This window comes from Aphelocoma coerulescens, chromosome 4, assembly GCF_041296385.1.
Source record: "Aphelocoma coerulescens isolate FSJ_1873_10779 chromosome 4, UR_Acoe_1.0, whole genome shotgun sequence".
Lineage (NCBI taxonomy): Eukaryota > Metazoa > Chordata > Aves > Passeriformes > Corvidae > Aphelocoma > Aphelocoma coerulescens.
In genome coordinates, this window is record NC_091017.1 from 77,238,299 (window position 1) to 77,256,718 (window position 18,420).

The 18,420-nt window shown below is 39.7% G+C and overlaps 1 protein-coding gene across 1 annotated transcript in view; it reads right to left on the bottom strand.

Annotated features, from left to right (window-relative positions):
* DNAAF9 (dynein axonemal assembly factor 9) overlaps positions 1–18,420 on the bottom strand; it is a 66,852-nt gene that overhangs the window by 21,641 nt on the left and 26,791 nt on the right. Inside the window, exons 11-25 of the mRNA XM_069014788.1 lie at positions 17,263–17,344; positions 16,589–16,625; positions 13,898–13,985; positions 13,409–13,485; positions 13,082–13,126; positions 12,587–12,632; positions 12,164–12,275; positions 11,618–11,688; positions 10,833–10,883; positions 9,951–10,038; positions 7,145–7,248; positions 4,076–4,222; positions 1,397–1,485; positions 1,089–1,187; positions 715–832 (exon numbers count right to left, since the gene is read on the bottom strand). Coding sequence (XP_068870889.1) covers positions 715–832; positions 1,089–1,187; positions 1,397–1,485; positions 4,076–4,222; positions 7,145–7,248; positions 9,951–10,038; positions 10,833–10,883; positions 11,618–11,688; positions 12,164–12,275; positions 12,587–12,632; positions 13,082–13,126; positions 13,409–13,485; positions 13,898–13,985; positions 16,589–16,625; positions 17,263–17,344 — 1,254 coding nt within the window. The remainder of the gene's footprint in view (positions 1–714; positions 833–1,088; positions 1,188–1,396; positions 1,486–4,075; positions 4,223–7,144; positions 7,249–9,950; positions 10,039–10,832; positions 10,884–11,617; positions 11,689–12,163; positions 12,276–12,586; positions 12,633–13,081; positions 13,127–13,408; positions 13,486–13,897; positions 13,986–16,588; positions 16,626–17,262; positions 17,345–18,420) is intronic.

Sequence of the window (18,420 nt, forward strand, 5' to 3'; positions counted from 1 at the left end):
AAAGGCTGTTTTCTATGATTCATATAGATTTTCCTTTCCTTTAAACCAACCTTAAAATCAGATTTTAAAACGTTCGTAAGAGCTTATCAATTGTCAGTATGGTCTCTGAACCAGACCCCAGCAATATTCCAAGAGAAAGATTATATTCCTGCTGCTTTGGCTTTGTTTTCAGCAGATTTCAAATGCTGGGAAGCTCCAAGGAAATATTTTCTCTGAAAATGCTATTTAAAGCACGCCTTAAGTCGGACAATTGTTATTGCCCCTATAGAGAAAGGAGTGTTGTACAGATAATATCAGCAAATGTTAAATATCATGTGCTACCTCTATGCTATTTAAAGGACTTTTATGTTCCAGAGAACAATTCAGTTAAATTATTCAGCAATTCACAAAAACAAGCTGCTGCTTTAGGGCTAAGTCTCTCTGGACATTAGAGAAAACAGTTCACTAAAAGATCTGCACCTCATTTTCTGCCTCTATTCCATCAGTCTGAAAGGCCATTTGCACTTCCAAAATATTGTTTAAATGGAAAAGAATTAAGTATATAACCAGGAAAACAAGGCAAAAAACTGGTGGTAGTGGAGGAGGAGGCAGAGCATGACTGAACATGATCAGTTTTATTCAGTGTAATTTCATTACACTACAACAGAACTACTGACAGAGTCTTCTAAATATTATATTTGAGGGCTAGGAATTATTGTGGAGTTGTTTCCTTACCTTATCACCTTCTGCTTTGCTATCAGGAATGGTTTCTGACTGTTGCAGAAGGACAGGAAGATGTGCTCTCATCACTGGCTTGGTACTGACGCTGCTGACTGTGAAGTGCTGCACAAACCTTCCAAAAATAAGAAGTTTATTTCCTTACAATTGACAGCAAAAGATTTCATTCATATAAATAGCTGGGAAATTACTAAAACAAGAGTATTAAAAGGTCAAGCTAGAGAGGAAATAATTCATCTCAGAATAAAAACATCCTAGTGTAAAGGCAGAACAATTTAATAAACAATTTTTAGATGGGTATCGCATCTACCAAAATATTTTTGTATCATGTTTACAGAATGGATCCCTTGAACACAAAAGTAATTTCTCACCTCTCCAATTCTGGAATGGCAGCAGACAGTTTCAGCTCCCTGCATCTTTCCCCAGAAGAAAAAGACAAGGCATTGAAGAGCTTCTGAACACTGGAATGCCTAAAAGAAGGAAAATCATTAATTAGTTAAAGGAGAAACCGAAAAATTTATCTTCTTTAAACCACATGGCTACATAATAAATGGTACCAAAAAAAATAAAAATAAAGTGACTGTTGCACTAAGAATGCAACAATTCCTTATTAATTATTATCAAAAACAATAAATAACAGCATTTTTCTGATTACAGCACTGCACTGGCAGGAACTTACAGCCTCTTCTGTTCCTCAGACAGGAATTCCTCCTGGACAACCCTTAAAGATAATCCTGAGTTTGTCTGGTTTTGCCATGAAGAGAAAACCTGGAATAAACCAGATCTGTGCATGAGTGTCATTGTTTTCCCAAATTTGCTTCGGATTTGTTTAGGAATTGGTTTTGCTCACCTAAAAAATAGACACATTTTCACAAAGCCATTAAATATTGCACAATACTGGGTTTGCTGCAAGAGCAGCTGTGGCTGCCCCATCCCTGGAAGTGTCCAGCTGCTGGATGGGGCTTGGAGCAACCTGGGATAGTGGAAGGTTCCCTGCCCATGGCAGGGGGTTGGAATGAGATGTGCCTTTAGGTCTCTTCCAACCCAAACTATTTAAGAATTCAATCCACAGATCAGATTTTGTAACCTTTTCGTTGGCTGGACTGGAACTGCTTTAGGAATTTACTGAAATGGCCTCGTTTTCCCTGATAAAAATGTAGGTGTTTATAGCCCAAGTGCCCTACAGCAGGAACTGAATTAATCCAAGTCTCTTTGAAGCACTACTGTAATTTTCATGAGGTGAGATTGCAGCAATCATTACTCAAAATTTAAGAAAAACTCTACTCCTTCCCAAAAGAAAAGGAAAGCCTTCGTTTCTCTAGGGAATGTTTTGGCTCACATCCTATTGCTCCAGCCAAGACACATTAATCTGAATGGCACTGTGAACCTAGAAATCAGATTCAGATGAATCACAAAGTCCTGTCAGTGTTTGGTATTTCCCTTCTTTTCAGAAGTAAAGGCAACAGCCATTGTCATTTCTCACAATAACTGTCTGCAAGACAAAACAACTGGGGGGGACACGACTGCTTTCCATTAAAAACCCAGCATCCAAAACACAAGGGTAGGAGATAAAAACCATCAAAATAAAATATACTTTTGATATTAACAAAGGCAATATTGCTCATGCAGAAGGATCCACGCAACTGAAGAAATAACCACTTCAAAACACACAGAAAGGACTCAAAGAAGTGCCTGGAAGGGATGGAAAAAAGGAATGGTCAAGGGGAAATTGTGTTCTGTAGGAGTCAAAGGGTTGGGAATAAAGTGAAAACATAGGTCAGGCTAAGAAGTGGAAATACATCCTTTTTGTACAACTTAATGCAAGTTTGAAAAAGAGCTGCTATGGCATTGAAGAAAAAAAAATGAGACAACACATCCCAAAGCCTAAACAAATCCTCCTCCTGTACCCATTAGAGTGAAGATGTGGAAGACCCTTACAGGGTCTGCACACCAGATTTCAGCTCTGTGGGATCAACAGCTCAGTTTTTACTAAACCCAGATCTGGTAAGAGGGCAGCTGCCATTCCCTATTTCCAGGAGGCTTGGAATGATCAAAGCATAGGTGCAGTGAGTGAGGTATCAAATCATAATTTAGAAGAGTAGAAGTAGCACCTAAATTTTAGTGCATCTTTGTAACCTGTGAGGCACACAGACTTTTAGAAAGAATTCTGGAGGGAATCAATAAATACCTGAAGGTAAACACTGACAAAACACAGTAATATATTTCCATGGCTTACACAATCACATACACTCAATTTGCTGAAGAGTTTTGTTCATGAGAGAACATCCTGAAGACAAAAGATTTGTTTTATCTACTTGAGCAAAGCAACTGGTGTGGTGCCAGATGAGAAACTGAAACTGCCCTAACTGAACCTCAGTGTGGAACTGTTCAGCAAAAAAAAAAAAAAAAAAAATTAAATCAAAGGAGGACAGGAATAAATAGCCCTGAGAAAAAGCAGCAGAGGAAACAAATACCCTCATCTCAGATACTTGGATATCTACAGCCAAAAACCAGATCAAAAGAAAAGCATTGCAACTATCAGAAGAAAAAAGAACTTTTTATAGGCATAGATGAAAAAGGATCTGGTTTTCTTTTATTAGGCCAAATAAAGCAGAAAGAACAGGTCTGACATTTGTGAGTATCTCAAGGATGTGTTCTGGTAGAGAAAAGAAAAATAAAGCAGATATAGAAGTAGAATTAATAAAATAGGCTGAAAATTCAAATACAAACAAACAACAGATTCTCAACCATTCACAGAGTAGAACAGTGGGAGGAATTTAAACACTTAAGATAAAAGGAGGAGGCATTTTATGGTACCATTAATACCACCATTGGGGACTACTCACTGAGCTAGGTGGTCTTTTCCAACCCAGTGTGATGAGCACATCCTAAAACCCTTGTGAAGTCCTAAAATCTCCAGGCTCATTTCCTCAAAAGCACTATTGTTATAAAGTTTGCTTTATTAAAAGCCTCTGGAGCACAATGCACGAAGCCAATCTACTTAGGGAATAATACAATGCCATATGGGATACTTAAAAACTTTAACTCCACTTCCCTAAGGATCACGATCCAAATGTGTCTGACCACAGAAACACACAATGGAACCTCTGCCACTCTGTACAATCCCTGTAGCCAATTACACACCAGGGCTACAATGAAATGCAGCTCAGAAAAGGAGCTTTTAGAGCCCTCGCTGCCTTCAGAAGGCAAAGTGAAAGCACATGGGGAGCATTAAACTCAACAAGCACAACCATCACTGGAAATTCATACAGAAATTCAAGTTTCTCACACACCTTCAACACACTGAGCAATTATGTGGTTTTTCCCCTACCCCAACCAAACTTTTTTTTCACTTTACCTGTGAATAAAAAGCTTTATAAATCTTTCTTTTGGGGAAAAGTGCAATCATCAGGAAATTGTTCTGGGTATGGAATTCAACAGGTAGATGAGGAAGCAGGGAACTTTTGAAGTCTATGAAGAGTGCAGCAACAACACTGTTGGAATCCTGGAAAAGGAAGAAACAGGACAAGTTGTAATTAACATTTTCTACTTTGCAAGGCACAGGGGTGGAGCAGGAGGGGTGGAGCACCCCTCAGTTTCTATTCTGCAGCTACTGGAGATACCACAAGCTTAAAATAAAGGATCTGAGATTGATCTAAGCACCTACGTTTTGTCCTGAAAACAAAAGCTTGCATTTTAATATCTTCCCTTGTTCCCACCAAAATCTAGACCCTTCCTCTGCTACTGCTTCAAACAACAAACTCTTCATCTACACCCACATCTCCAACACAGACACCACATGAAAAATGAATTAAATGCCAGCTAAAAAGGTGACAAGGATGGCAAGGTGCTCTTGCAAAACTTTTTGTACCATGCTCTGGGGGTTCTGACCTGAAAGGAACTGCTCTGCAACAAGACACAAGTCTAAGGCCTGTAATTTAAAGTGCAGGTCCCCTGCATGCTGGAAGTGTCCTGTTTCTCTCAGATTCTTTCCTGAGCACAAATTCTAACAAATTTCTTTCTTTTTCACCTGAATTGTCTTTACCAACAGGAGGCTGAAGCCCTCAGGCTGTGTTTCCCTCAGGAGCACTGAACTCAGGTTGTCCAATTTTCATTCTAAGCAAACACAGATTTGTTTTTATTGGGTTGCTTTTTAGTTTGTTTTGGGTTTTTTTCCCAGAATGGTGGGAGATGCCCCATCCCTGGAAGGGTCCAAGGCCAGGCTGGATGGGGCTTGGTGCAACCTGGGAGAGTGGAAGTTGCCCCTGCACATGGCTGGGGGTGGAACAAGGTGAGTTTTAAGGTCCTTTCCAACCCAAACCATTCCATGATTCTGGATTATCAGGCATTTATGTGCATCTCTGAAGGACTCTGAAGTGCTTTATGTTCCAGCTTTGACTTGTAACTCTTTTCACACCCAAGTTTGACAAAATCAGAACAATTCAGAAGCATGAAACATTTCTGGGAAATCGGAATTCAATTATTTAGGGCTCAAATCAGAATTTTAGTGGCATCCACTTCAGTTTCAATAGAAATGGGCAAAGAACTCACTGTACTCATTCTTGAGAAGAAAAAGCTCAAGTTGGGGAACTGTTACATAAGAATTGGGATCAACTCTGAGACATTTGCAAACAGAATCCCTCTGCTTTGCTGACTGAGGGATTAATTATAAAAATAATCCTCTCAAAGTCACTGAGGTTACTGAAGAACATACAAAATATTCTCCTAAGACAGAACAATTTCTTTTAAGAGAAAATGGCTTTTGGAACAGAACCCACAGATCCTGGATTCTGCAGGATGGCTCAGAGATTTCCTGAGAAGCGACTCCAAGGCCAACTCATCCATGCTGCAGTCAGCATGAGAAGCATCCAACAAATCTGCTCCTGGAAAACATTTTGGGCTCCACAAATTTAAAAAAGCTGCAAAAGCAGCAGCAATAATCCCCACAGACACAAGTTGAAAGGAGCCAGCTCCCAAGTTTTACAAGATGTTAATGTCATTGTGAAATCTAAATATTGCTTGGTAATATTTGTTCACTTGAATGGCCAGAATCTCCCCTGCCCTCCATGTCCATGAGCCCCCAGGGATTTTAGGAGCTCAGGAGCAGCTCAGCTCCTCACAGCAAGGAGCAACCAACAATCACCCTGCTTCTCCTGTCACTTCTTAACAGTTCAAACCCTCCACCCTTGTATTCTGCCAAGGCAGGGATTTCAGGAGCAGCCCAGTTCCTCACAGCACAGGAGTCTGCAGCACGTGCTGGAGCAAAAATGTAGATATTTTCAAGTGAAAAAGAAGAATACCTCACAGGCATCGTGAAAAAGCTGCTGAACACTGCACTTTGCATCATTTCAAGGCTTGGTATCTTTTATTTTAATCTGAGCATTAAATCACCCTTTTTCTTTTTCATCCATATTGCTGCAATAACTTTTGCAAAGAGCAACCAACAATTACCCTGCTTCTCCTGTCACTTCTTCAGAGTTCAAACCCTCCACCCTTGTATTCTGCCAAGTCAGTAGAACAATAATACACTCCCTGTCAAGGCTTAGCTTCACACAAAAATCTGGCATCAGTTCAAGAATGATGGCCAGGTCCCAAAAATAGCAACTTCTATGAAAGTGAGTGTCTTGACTCAAACAATAAAAGGAAGGTCAGTGTTAAAATAGCTTCTTAAACTACCAAGGGGCAATCAATAAGATGTCCAAGAAAAGGCAGCTAAGGTAAGAGTCTCTGAGCTGCTGTGTTTTCATCTCAATTGAATCACACATTTTTATTGTATTTTCCTGGTTTCCTGTATTGTGTGATGAAATCACCCAGCACAATGTTGCAGGAGGCCACTGAACAAATGGGGAATACTGTACCTGAACAAAAGGGAAACTAAAGGAAACTGATTTTTTTTTCCCCAGTGTTTAGGAAACAGTAACCAACACAAATAATCTCTTTTCCACCCTGAAGAAGTGATGGTTACCTCAGTGTCTCTGCCTTGAGGAGGACAGAGCTGAGCTGCCATCATTAACCTCTCAATTCCCACTGAGCCTGAACACTGCTCCAGTGGCAAAGTCATAGATTCCAATATATTTTTAATAAAAGGCAGCATTTTCACTCTCCAAAACACCCTAGGACTTCACCATACCTTGAACTGTTCTCTATCCATCACTTCACACTGTGAGATGTTTGAGGAATGTTTTTAATAAAAAGCAGTTTTCACACTATTAACACCACATTGCTAACTTCCAATACAAAATTCTCTCCTCCTCACTCACTAATTTTAGTTAATCAACACCAAAAGTGCCGAGATTTGCATCAGTTATTACAGTTGTACAGACACTTAAAACTGAAGCTGAAATCCGAATTTTGTACCAGAACTCAACAGAATTATTGTTAACAATTGATAAAAACTTATGACAGTAGGAACAGAAAAAATACTCACCCCATCAAAGAGAGAAATGGAACTCATGTGGTTCTTGGAAATGGAAATGCTGCCGTGGTGGGGATCAAAGAAGAGAATGCCCTCGGAAAAGAAATACAATTTGCCTAGAATTTGAAGGAAAAAGGATTGTATGAAGTATAAATCAACATTTCAGCTTCTCATGATGACTGTCTCTTCTTCCTGAAGAAGAAATCTATGTTCTTGCAGGGTTTTGTTGTATTTAACAAGGAGTAAATTTGATTTGGGACAGTATTTAGTGAGCACAACCAAGGGCAGGAAGCATGACTACAACTGCATTTGACTTCCTCTGACCCCACAAAACCACTTACCATAAATATTCTGAGGCACTTTTTTAAATTTAAAAGCAAAAAAATTCCATCCTGTCAAATTTCAAACTTCCAGAAATGCAAAATGGACAATACAAGACCTTGAGTGAAGATTGCATCCAAAATACTTGAAAATGTAAACATTGTAACAAACTGAACAGTATAAAAATGTTTAAGTGGAAAATTTAAGCATTGTCTAAATTTAGTTTAAATTTTTTAAAATTAACATAAATTTTACCTTTTAAATTAATATTTAACTTGACACTTAAATTTCAAATGTAACAGTGTTTAACTGTTCCATCTAACCATTATAACAATGTTTAACTTGTCCACTTAAACATTATAACATTGACATTTTGGTTCTTAACAAACCTGCATGAAAGAAAGCAGCTGAAAAAAGAGAGAAGCAGCAAGGCTGGGTGATATCATGGAAAAAGAAAATTCCACTGAAGTGGAATAGAAACTGGTATCAGCAAAGAGCTGATTTCTGACAGGCACAAGAAAGAAAATGCCCAGAGAGCTGGACCTCTGCTACCAGTGCTGCACCAGGCACTAAAAGCAAGATCACATTCCACACTGGGAAGTTTATGTGTCAAGGGAAAGGTTCACTATTTTCTCTAAGAATAAAAAGCAAAGGAATGAAAATATCCAGCTAAAACTGCCTGCACAGGTAGCACAAACAGTGCTGGGAGGAAATAATACAGAAACAAAGATGCTTTACTCTTGAAATGGCAACTTGGAATAAAATCTTCAAAAATTGTTCAGTATTAAGGCTTTGTTTTAATGAAAATGGCTTTAAGCTGAAGGAGAGCAGGGTTAGATGGGATACTGGGATGGGATTTCTGGCTCTGAGAGTGCTGAGGCCCTGGCACAGGGTGCCCAGAGAAGCTGTGGCTGCCCCTGGATCCCTGGAAGTGTCCAAGGCCAGGCTGGATGGGGCTTGGATCAACCTGGCATCATCCCATGGCAGGGAGTGGGATGGGGATGGGGATGGGATGATCCTTAAACTATTCCATGATTCCATTCACTTTTTGCACCTCACAATGCCAGACTACAGGGCTGCAGCCTCAGCAGAACCCAGATTTGAGCACAACAAACTGGGGAACAAGATCAACTTCACAGTCACCTGGTACCTAAGAAAATCTCACCCTCCTTGCAGTGTTTCATAATGGCCCTTCCACCAGCTACTTGTAACTCTCCAGCCCAAGAGTTAGGGCTTCACACATCTCCCAAAAAAAAAAAAAAAAAGGAAAAAGTAAATTGCTCCTTTGGGGCACACAGAGCCAGTTTTAACAAAGCCCAAAAAAAAATATCCAGCATTCTCCAGTTATTTACTGAGTGAACAAGTGCCCACAGCACTGCATTGCAAAAGAGCTGAATATCACAGTCTGCATTAACCTCTTCTCTTTGAAATCTGATCAGTCAGAGCAAAAGCAGCTTCCCTTATGTGAGGGTTGCTGTTTAATTGCCTTGCACATCATTATTTATCCTCGACACCACAGGGGCAAAGACAATAAAGCCAAAGGTTCTCCTCTAAACTCTGTCAGCACCAAGCACTTAATGTCAGATATTCATTACCTTCTGCTGCACATCAGCACTGTGACAGCAACACCTTCTCTGTACATCAGAATATAAAAGTATTGTGCCTTAAAAAGTATCTATTGATTCAAAGCACGAGGGAGAGAGGGAAATCCAACAGTGCCATCAAATTGCCTTCAGTCTTATTCCTGGGATATTCATGTTATTTAAGTTCTTGAAGCAAAAGGCACCAAAAGAGGAGGAATAATCCAAGACTGTTGCCAGTGATCTTGTGCCAAAAAGCTGTAACTGGGTTGGATCTGAGAAGGACCAAGACCAGGCATTTTTCTGTAACACAGTGAGCACCTGTGCTGACAAGCTCTGAATTCCTGAGAGAAAATGACAATGGAAGGAAACTGGAAGGCATCAGCTCCAGGAGCAGGCTTTGATAGGAATATTTGCCTTCTCCCCCTGAGCTGGGAGCCCATGGCACTTCTGCAACGCCCAATCTTTCCAGCCCCACGTTCATATAGATACAGAAAAGGCAGAAAACATCTGGCACCTCATCTGTCAAGGACAGGAAGAGCCAGTCTGTGCATGTTCTGAAGGTGAGCTATGGGGAAAAGCCACCTCCCAGGTCTGCAAAGCCTCAGTGACCATCATGGAAGAAAGAGTCCCATGTGCCTCCAAAGCCTGCAGCTCAGCAGGAATCCTCCTTCCAGGACCAGGAGTTTCAGGCAGAGGTTGGGGACAAAAAAAGAGGTTGGGGACAAAACAACCAGACATGGGATTTAACACAAGAGACTTGTAAAGGCAAATTGAAATCTTAAGATGATGGCATAGTTTAGCTCACCAGAGTGTGAATCCCAAATCCTGTCTCTCTCTCTCTGTTTAAAAACCAAAACAGAAAAGACCAAAACAAGAAAAAACAAGCAAAAAAACCCAAACCAACTACATCTCACCTTCTGCAGGCACAGCCTGTGGATTGCTGGAACAGACATACACTCCATCACCCCCAGTGAGTAAAGTGCCCAGGAAAGATTTGTCTTCCTAAACAGGAAAAAAACAACAGCAACATCACAGACTGGATCAAGGACTAATCCAGGCAGGAACATTTTCTCCTGCTTTTGCTCCAAGAGAAAATACTTTATTTTCAAACAGCATCTGTCAGAACTTTAAAAGAGTTTTATCCTGTGTGGATACAGAAGGACCAGGGAAAGAGAGCAAGGCAAGAGGAGAATTTTTAAAAGCCTTCCCCCCATTTTGGTTTTGCCAGCAGCTATGAAGTTACAAGTTATTGTCACAACCACAAGGCTGAGCTTTTTGTTTTTAGTTTGTCAATCCACTGAGCTAAAAGTATATTACATGAAAATAAATCTACTTATAATGAACATTCCTGGGAACCACAAATTACACCACAAATGTGAAACTCATGTGATCTAATGTGTTCCCAGATTCCAAACTCTTTTTTTTTTCCTAGTGCTTAAAGTGTTTTTCTTTAGACATTAGCATGCTAATTAAGTTAAAAGAAAGTTGCATCGAGTTTTGGGGGCTTTTGGAAACATATGAGTAATGTCTAGTGAGACTTCCATGAAATCATGGTTTTATTAGAACTCTTTTTGCTCTTGGGTTTTGTGATTCTTTGAAATAAAGGAACCCTCAAACTTTTACACACAATATATTATTTTGTATGTCAAAGTTTGAAAAAGGCAGGGCAGAACAGGCAAGTCTTGTAGAAGAGAAGTAACACACGAAAATAAAGGAGGGTTTGGTAGGAGCTCAAGTTTTTCAAATACTGCTTCATCAAAGTGTAAACTTAAGTTGAAAAAAATATTTCATTTTACCTTCAATACTTCTTGTGCCTTTTCAGACAGTTTCACATCACTGTCTTCAACCTGCAGCCAGAAACAGCTTCCATTTGAATGGTGATTTATATAAATAAAGGAAGGCTAACGTTAAATAAAAAGCATTAAAGGAGTTTTGAGGCAAACAAGAACCTCAGGTACCACGGACAGAAAAAGCCCTGAGCCCAGAGTGCTTTAAAGACAGTTTTGTGCTCTTAACACTCTGTTACCATGGGACCAGAATAATTTCTTGCACTACATCCTCCTCATTAAATTGTTTTATAGACTTAAATAATATTATATAGATAGAAAGTGTATCCCATCTAGTCCTATCTTTTATTACTGTTCAAGCATGCACTGCCAAAGAGCAATGCCCAGCTTTGTTACAAGCTTTGGAATTCTCCCTCTAAACTGTGTGGTGCATTAGAGCTCTGCAATCAGACCTTGCTTTCTTTTGGGATGATCTAAAGTGTCCCACAATAAACAGAATTTTCAAAGGTCAAACTGTGCACTTCAAAAACACCCAGACTTTCAAACAGCTAAAAACCTGACATGGTGAAAATGAAATAATTTAAAACTTGTGCTATGGATGGAACCAGCTTGTTTCCACTTAGTTTTTCACTTATTCTCCCTATTTAAAAAATCAGAATATGTGAATATTACAGCATTCTGTTCCAATGCCCAAGGTCCATATTTTCCCCCGGATATCCCCACTCCCACAGCAAGTTTTGCTTTGTGGATGTGTGCATGGATGAGCTGAGCTGAGGCTGTGTGCCCTCACTCACCAGCCAGGAAGCAAATCTCGGGATAGCTGCAGTCAGGATAACGTGCCTGGAGTCTGGACTGATGCTGCCATCTGCAGGGAAGCCACGGGAAGCAAAGCAATGGAATCAGGGAATTATTAAGGTTGGAAAAGACCTCCAAGGTCACCAAATCCAACCTTTGACCTCATATCACCATGGCCACTAAACTAATAGCACCCATATAGTTCAGAATGTCCGGTGAGTTACTTTTAAGACTTGAAATTTCTTTAGTAAATCTGAAAATCTTGTTATTTTAAGGATTTCTGAGTGTTTAAATGAAGCTTTCACAGCAGATTAACTCCCAGTCCTCTTGTGCTCTGACACACCCAGAGCTGGCTACAAAGTTCCAAAGAAATCCTGATTTATTCTGGTCTTTCTATGGCTTCTTCCTTTGCTCTTCTCCCCACCAAAAGTGTTCCAAACCAATCCAGGTAACAGCAATAACATCCATTGGAATTCCTCTGGCTTTCCCATCCCAGCAAAGCCAGCAGAAGGACAAGAGTGGTGGCAGAATTTAAAACACTTCACCTTTTTCTTTGACCTGTATCTGTGATGTCAGAAAGGACTCCGAAAACACAACGGATCCCAAGCATCCTCTTCCCGTGAGCAGGTCTGGAATGTCAAACACCATCATAGATGCCTGCAGCAATCCAGCAGTTGCAGGGAAAAGAAAGAGAAAGCAGAATTTGAAATATTTCAATTGAAACAGTAAAATCTGTGTTTTTCAATCATCCTAAACCACCATTCCTATATCGTGGTGAAAACCCAAGAGCATCAATCTGTGCTAATGGTTTATTCTGAATTCTGACTTCTCGTTAAATTTGTTCCAGCATCTGAAATCTCTCTCATCTCTCCTCTTACACTTGTATTCCCATAAAAATCTCAGCATGCCCCACAAAAACAGGCACTTGAGCTCTATTTTCTAATTAAATAAATATTATTATAACTTACCGTTTTGATCAAACTCAGACTATCCTCGTTATCTAACGGAGTAATTCTAGAACAACAACGACAATTAAATATTTAAATGTTAGATCATTTTTCTGTGACTCCCCAGCAGCCAAAAATACTGTTTTATTTTAAAATAAACTCTTATTTGTGCAGGTCATTTCAGTCAATTAGTGTGGGGATTAAATAAGCACAAATTTGTGATATCTACTAAGTTAAATGCATTTTTGAAATGAAACTCTTAATGAGCTCATGCTGCTTCTACTCATTAACAGTTAATAAAATTAGTCTGCCCAACTGCTTTTTATTCCTTTTAATGTTTTTAAGATTCCACAGAATTACAGATATGAAATCACTGAACTATCTCATACTCAAAAGCATTTAGCACATTTTGTATGAAATAATCAAACATGAGATTTCCAAGAAGAGAAAAATTAATTTATTACTGTATGAGAAGCACTCATTAATAACAAGAAGTTGTAAGACAGTGATACAAACCTGCCATGGTTGTTCACAGCCTGAATTTGAAAAGCGATTTTGGAGCTGTAGAACAGAAATTGTACAGGTGAGATGTGGGGTTTGTACTTTTAAATGTAAAAAATAAGCAGGAACAGACTTAAAGGAAAATAAGTGATTAAGAAAGCAGGAAAATGGAATAATTATCATGATTTTTAAAGTCTGAATGCATTATGAAGTCTTGGCATTTGGCAGCCAGGCAAGTTCAGTTTAAAATTAATATTTTTCAGTTTATAATGAATATTTTTTTCCCCCAAAGAAGCCAATCCAGTGGGACAATGAGCAATCAGTAACTATGGAAATACACACCGTAAAGCAGATTTCAGCTGTGCTAAGCCAACGGTGTCTAACACAGACAGGAGCACCTGCTCTGCCACCTCCTTTGCCTGAAAAAAGGAAATAAAGAATAAAATACCTTTTTCCCATCCTTCCAAATCCCAGCAGCTCCAGGAGCACCCATGACATCAACAAGAGACACTAAACAGTAACACACTGATGCACCAGGCTAAAATTTATTCTTTCACAGATCTCATTTTCCTTACTATGTGAGGTCAGGAAAATTCACGAGAAGCTGGAAAAACCAACTGGAGATGGGTAAAATTAAGGCACACTCTGAAAATCTCTCTTTTTTCTTAAACAGAATTCAGAGACCGGGTGGAGGCCACGGTACGAACTCGACTCATGTCATAACATTGGAATTCTTTTGGTTTTCATTTTGGTTTGCACGTCAATCTCATCCTGCAAGCAATCCAAATCAACAATTACAGAGAGAGAACAATTACAGGGGGCTTCATTTACCTTGGATTCAGTGGAAGTTTTAGCATAGCACTCAATGCCAGCAAGCACAGCCTCTACAACAGCAGAATATATTTGCGACAACAGCGTACTGAAGAGAAATACAAACACAACATTTACTGGACAGGTAGAGTTTTCTTCCTCCTCTCTTTAAAGGAGCAGTTTTTTCCTCTCATTGCACAACTCCCTTAATAATAAGGAAGGGGTCCTTGGTGAAATCAGTGGAGAAGTAGCTTTACAGTTAAGCTTTCTGTGTAAGAAAATTCAATTAGAGCAAGGAAATTGCTCAAATTACAGGATATTTTGGGAAAATACCTCTTGACACAAATGTATCCGGTGCTTTTGTTAGTCAAGAATAAAAAATGTGGTTTACTGTTGACTTTTGCTGCAGTTGGGTTTAGAACCACATCCTAAATCCAGGGCCTGGAGCGCCAGGACACGGGGAATGGCTGCACATTGACAGAGAGCAGGGATAGGTGGGATATTGGGAAGGAATTGTTCCCTGGGAGGGTTGGGAAGCCCTGGAATGGATTTCCCAGAGAAGCTGTGGCTGCCCCTGGATCCCTGGAGGTGTCCAAGGCCAGGCTGGATGGGGCTTGGAGCAGCCTGGGATAGTGGAAGGTGTCCCTGCCCATGGATGAGGGTGGAATGAGATGATCTTTAAAGATCTCTTCCAACCCAAACCATTCCACAATTCCATGAAATCTCAAACTCAGCTTAGTCCAATTCCCTTCTTAAAAGGGGACTGAAAAAATTGTACAGAAACAAACCAAAGTCAGGCAAAGCCAGGAATGACTTTCAGTTATTTTACAGCTCCAGAACCACTGGGAAAAACCCACCTGTGCCCCACCAAGCAACATCAGCCTCTGTTTTCTTGCTAAATTATAACAAAAAGATGAGCAGATCAACAAAATTGCTGCTTCCCTAAATTTTAAGTCCTCTCATTTACTCCTCTGCCACTGCCAATATTGAGGGAGGGAAGAGGGGGCAGGAAAGAGAAGGATACAGCATTTAAGCCATATGCAAAGCATTCCTGAAGGATGGAAAAAAAGCATCTGAAGATCCCAGATGTGGAGGAACCTCAAAATGCACCAAAGCCTGTCTTTGATCACCCCCAACAGCAGCAAGTGATTTTAAAATTCAGCCTTCTCCCTGCTTTTTCAGGTTTCTTGATTGCAATTTCCTGTGCTTTCATATGCCCTTAGCATGTTTTCGTTGCACCCAGTAAAGGAATGTAATTCCTTTATATTCTAATTCTTCCAGACTTTGTAACCATTCCTATTTTCCCTCAACTTCACCTATATATTTGTAGGAAAACACCTCAGTGAGGTGTCCTTTACCTTACTCTTCTTCCCATTTTAACATTTTAAAGCTAGGAGTGCAAAATGTAAAATAATATTGTTGCTGTTGAAGCATTTTCTTAAAAAAAACAGAATCACAAAATTCACCCCAGTTTATCCTTCCATTTCCAGAGTTGGTTTATGCACTCCAGCCAATCAATACAGCCAAACTTGGACTGAATGGTGTTCATGAAATACTTTTATTTCACTTTTTATAAAATATTGACAACTGTAAGAACCAGTTACAGGACTCAATGCAAACTAAGCCAAAAATCATGAGTTCAGGTTTGTCAGAAAAGCCAATTATGCTGCTGTTGTTGAAATTAGATTATTTGAACCAATACAGGGATGCTTCCAAGAAAATTATATTCTTTTAAAATTACTGCCTTTATCAACCCCTGCTTTGTTTAGAGCTTCTCTACTCACCTTGATTAAAAATGTACTTAGTAAAATGATTTTTGAAGAAGGACAAAAGGTGTTTGAGTAGAACATACAGGCAAGAAAAATACCTGCTGGAGTTCAGTTGTCTATAAAAAAAGGGGAAATCTGCTGCTCAGTGAAATAACTCCATTTTTATGTCTCACAATTACCAAGAGTCAACAGTATTTCGTGTGAGAGTACTGACACATCTTTAATATCTTGCTGCCAGGTCACACAGCTTTGCAGAAGCAAAGACAGGCTCCTAAAATGATCCCAACTGACAAGGAGGACAAAATCTCTAAGGAAAGATCTGGTTTATCAAGAGAGAGCAGGACCAAAGCAGATTATCTACTGTGTTCTCAGCTGGACAGGGATCTACAACAAGCAGAGGAAGTGGAAATCAACATGGATAAACAGAGTCTGATTTTGAGAAGGTTAAAATGAGCAGAAGCTTTGCAGCTTCCCAACTAAAAAAAATTAACAGTGAATTTCTTCACAAGTTTTGAGTGTTCCCTGTTGGCATTCTCACTAAGCATCATAAATCTTACACATTGTTCATGAAACTGGTCTAAAAATTACTTTTCCTTCTATCTGTGCAAGATGCTACAGTGCAAGATAGTTTTCCCCTTGGTATATATGAACTATCTTGTAAAATATTTAAGTAACTGTTAAGATTATTACTTTTTTTACTACAATTTGAGCAAAATTTACTATTATTTCCTTTCCTACTCTGCTGCTGCCACACTAACAACTCCTAACTGCACCCACTGAAGCTCTCCACGAGCATTTTGCCTTTGAAACCCTGTCCCATGCACATTATTCTGAATAAAAATGTGTCTGCAAATGCCAACAGCCACTAAAAGCAGGTTTCACCTACTGCCACGAGGTAGAAAGAGAGAAGAGTAAGGAATAACATAAAAAGTTGGCAGCTTACACTTGGTCAGTTTGCTTGTGCATCTCATTGTCATTTCCTGTATTAATAAAAAAAAGGTTTGGTTTAACCACTTTAAGAACATTTCTGCTGCACATCTTACATGAAATTTATCCAGTATTTTATGTTCCTAGGACAAACACAGGCTGTAATTTCAATCCTCCAACCATCTTCCCTTCAGCTTTTCTGAGCTCAGTATGATTTCATGATAACCCTAAGGACTGACTTTATCTATGGACTCTTCCAGCCATTTGAAATACATAAGAAAATGGGTTTTAAAAATTTTACATGGCTTGTTTTTATTTGGGAATACAGCTATTGTAACTTGTTATACTGGGCCCAAACCAGAGCATAAAAGATAAGAAACAATCTTCTTTATCCTTTTAAAAGTCCTCAGTTACTTGACAACTACCCATTTGAATTACTGTGGTTTCGGAGACTGTTTTTTTATAAACCCATATGGAACATGGACTTAAATATTTGTTTAGTACTTAAAAAAGGATCTGCACTCTCAGATCTGACAGATTTTACCCACAAAATCTGCTATGATTTCATGCACTGGCTACAGAATCTACCACTCCGTGGCCTGATGCTCATAAAGGAAGCAAAGCTTTAATTGCTACAAATTTTCATGGAATCAGAGGTAATAACTTCCTTGGTATGTTTAATGTACTTACCCAGGAAAGGAATGTGAGTGGCTCCAAAAAAATAGGTCCTTGAACAAGCCAGAGGTCCCTTTGGAGATACACACTGCACTACCTAGCAGTCAGTATTAATGAGATACAAAAAGCCATCAGTAAAACAAATTGGTGCAATAATTAACAATTAACTACATTCCCCTTAAGTCTTCTAAGCACTGACAGACTACAGAAGTTTACAACACAGACGGAACTGGATTGTGAAAAAGCAACTTACGTTTTCAAAGGTCTATTTCACTTTTGACTTGACCTGAATGGTTGAAAGACTTTGGAAAGGAGATGAGCTCTGACTTGTGTTTTCAATTTCCTATGTCAACTGCTCTTTTCATGAAGAGGAAAGTGTGTCAGGTTCCCATAACTATGCTGGCACTTGGTCTTATTTACTATTTTCATGACACCCTATTAAAACAGTATCACCTGTACCTGTAAATAAACCACCTTTTTAAAAACAGCATCAGAATCTGAGGACAACAGATGGAGCAAGTACATCAGAATAACACTGTACTTGCACTTTCAAATGGTATCTTATTGTTAACAAGGGAAGAAAAGACAGAACTGAAAGTGTTTTTACAGAAATAGGGTAAGAGCAGCAAATGGAGGATGAGATTTCACCAGGATGCAAAAACATTCCTTTCTCAGGCTCTGGACACATGATTTGTGCCCTGAACTCCCACATCCATCCATCCCTGAGGCAGCTCCACATGAAATGTTGACAAGCTCATGAACTCATGGCCTCACTCATGCGCTCACTCCACCGAGACCTGCTCTCAGCCACATCCACCTGCTCAGGGCTCACACCACTGCCACTCCCAGAGCCCCTGGAGGCAGCAGGGAGCTCTCTCCACACTCTACCTCTCTCCTCCTTCGCTGCCAGTTGCCTTCTGGAGCCACCCAGGCCCTCCAGCCAGAGGATCCCAAGTCCCTGGGGTCGCTTGCCCAGGCACGGCCCCTGCGCCGCAGTGCAACGAGCCACGGACCTCAGCAAATGTTTAACAACCAAGCTTTCACTTGGAAATGGAAACAAGTTAATCTTTACAACTTTATCAGAACAGTCCTGGAACTATGAAAGACTTTTCAGAGTTTCATCAACAGTTGCTGAGCACACACTGGAATTTGGATATAAGTCAGGATCCCAGG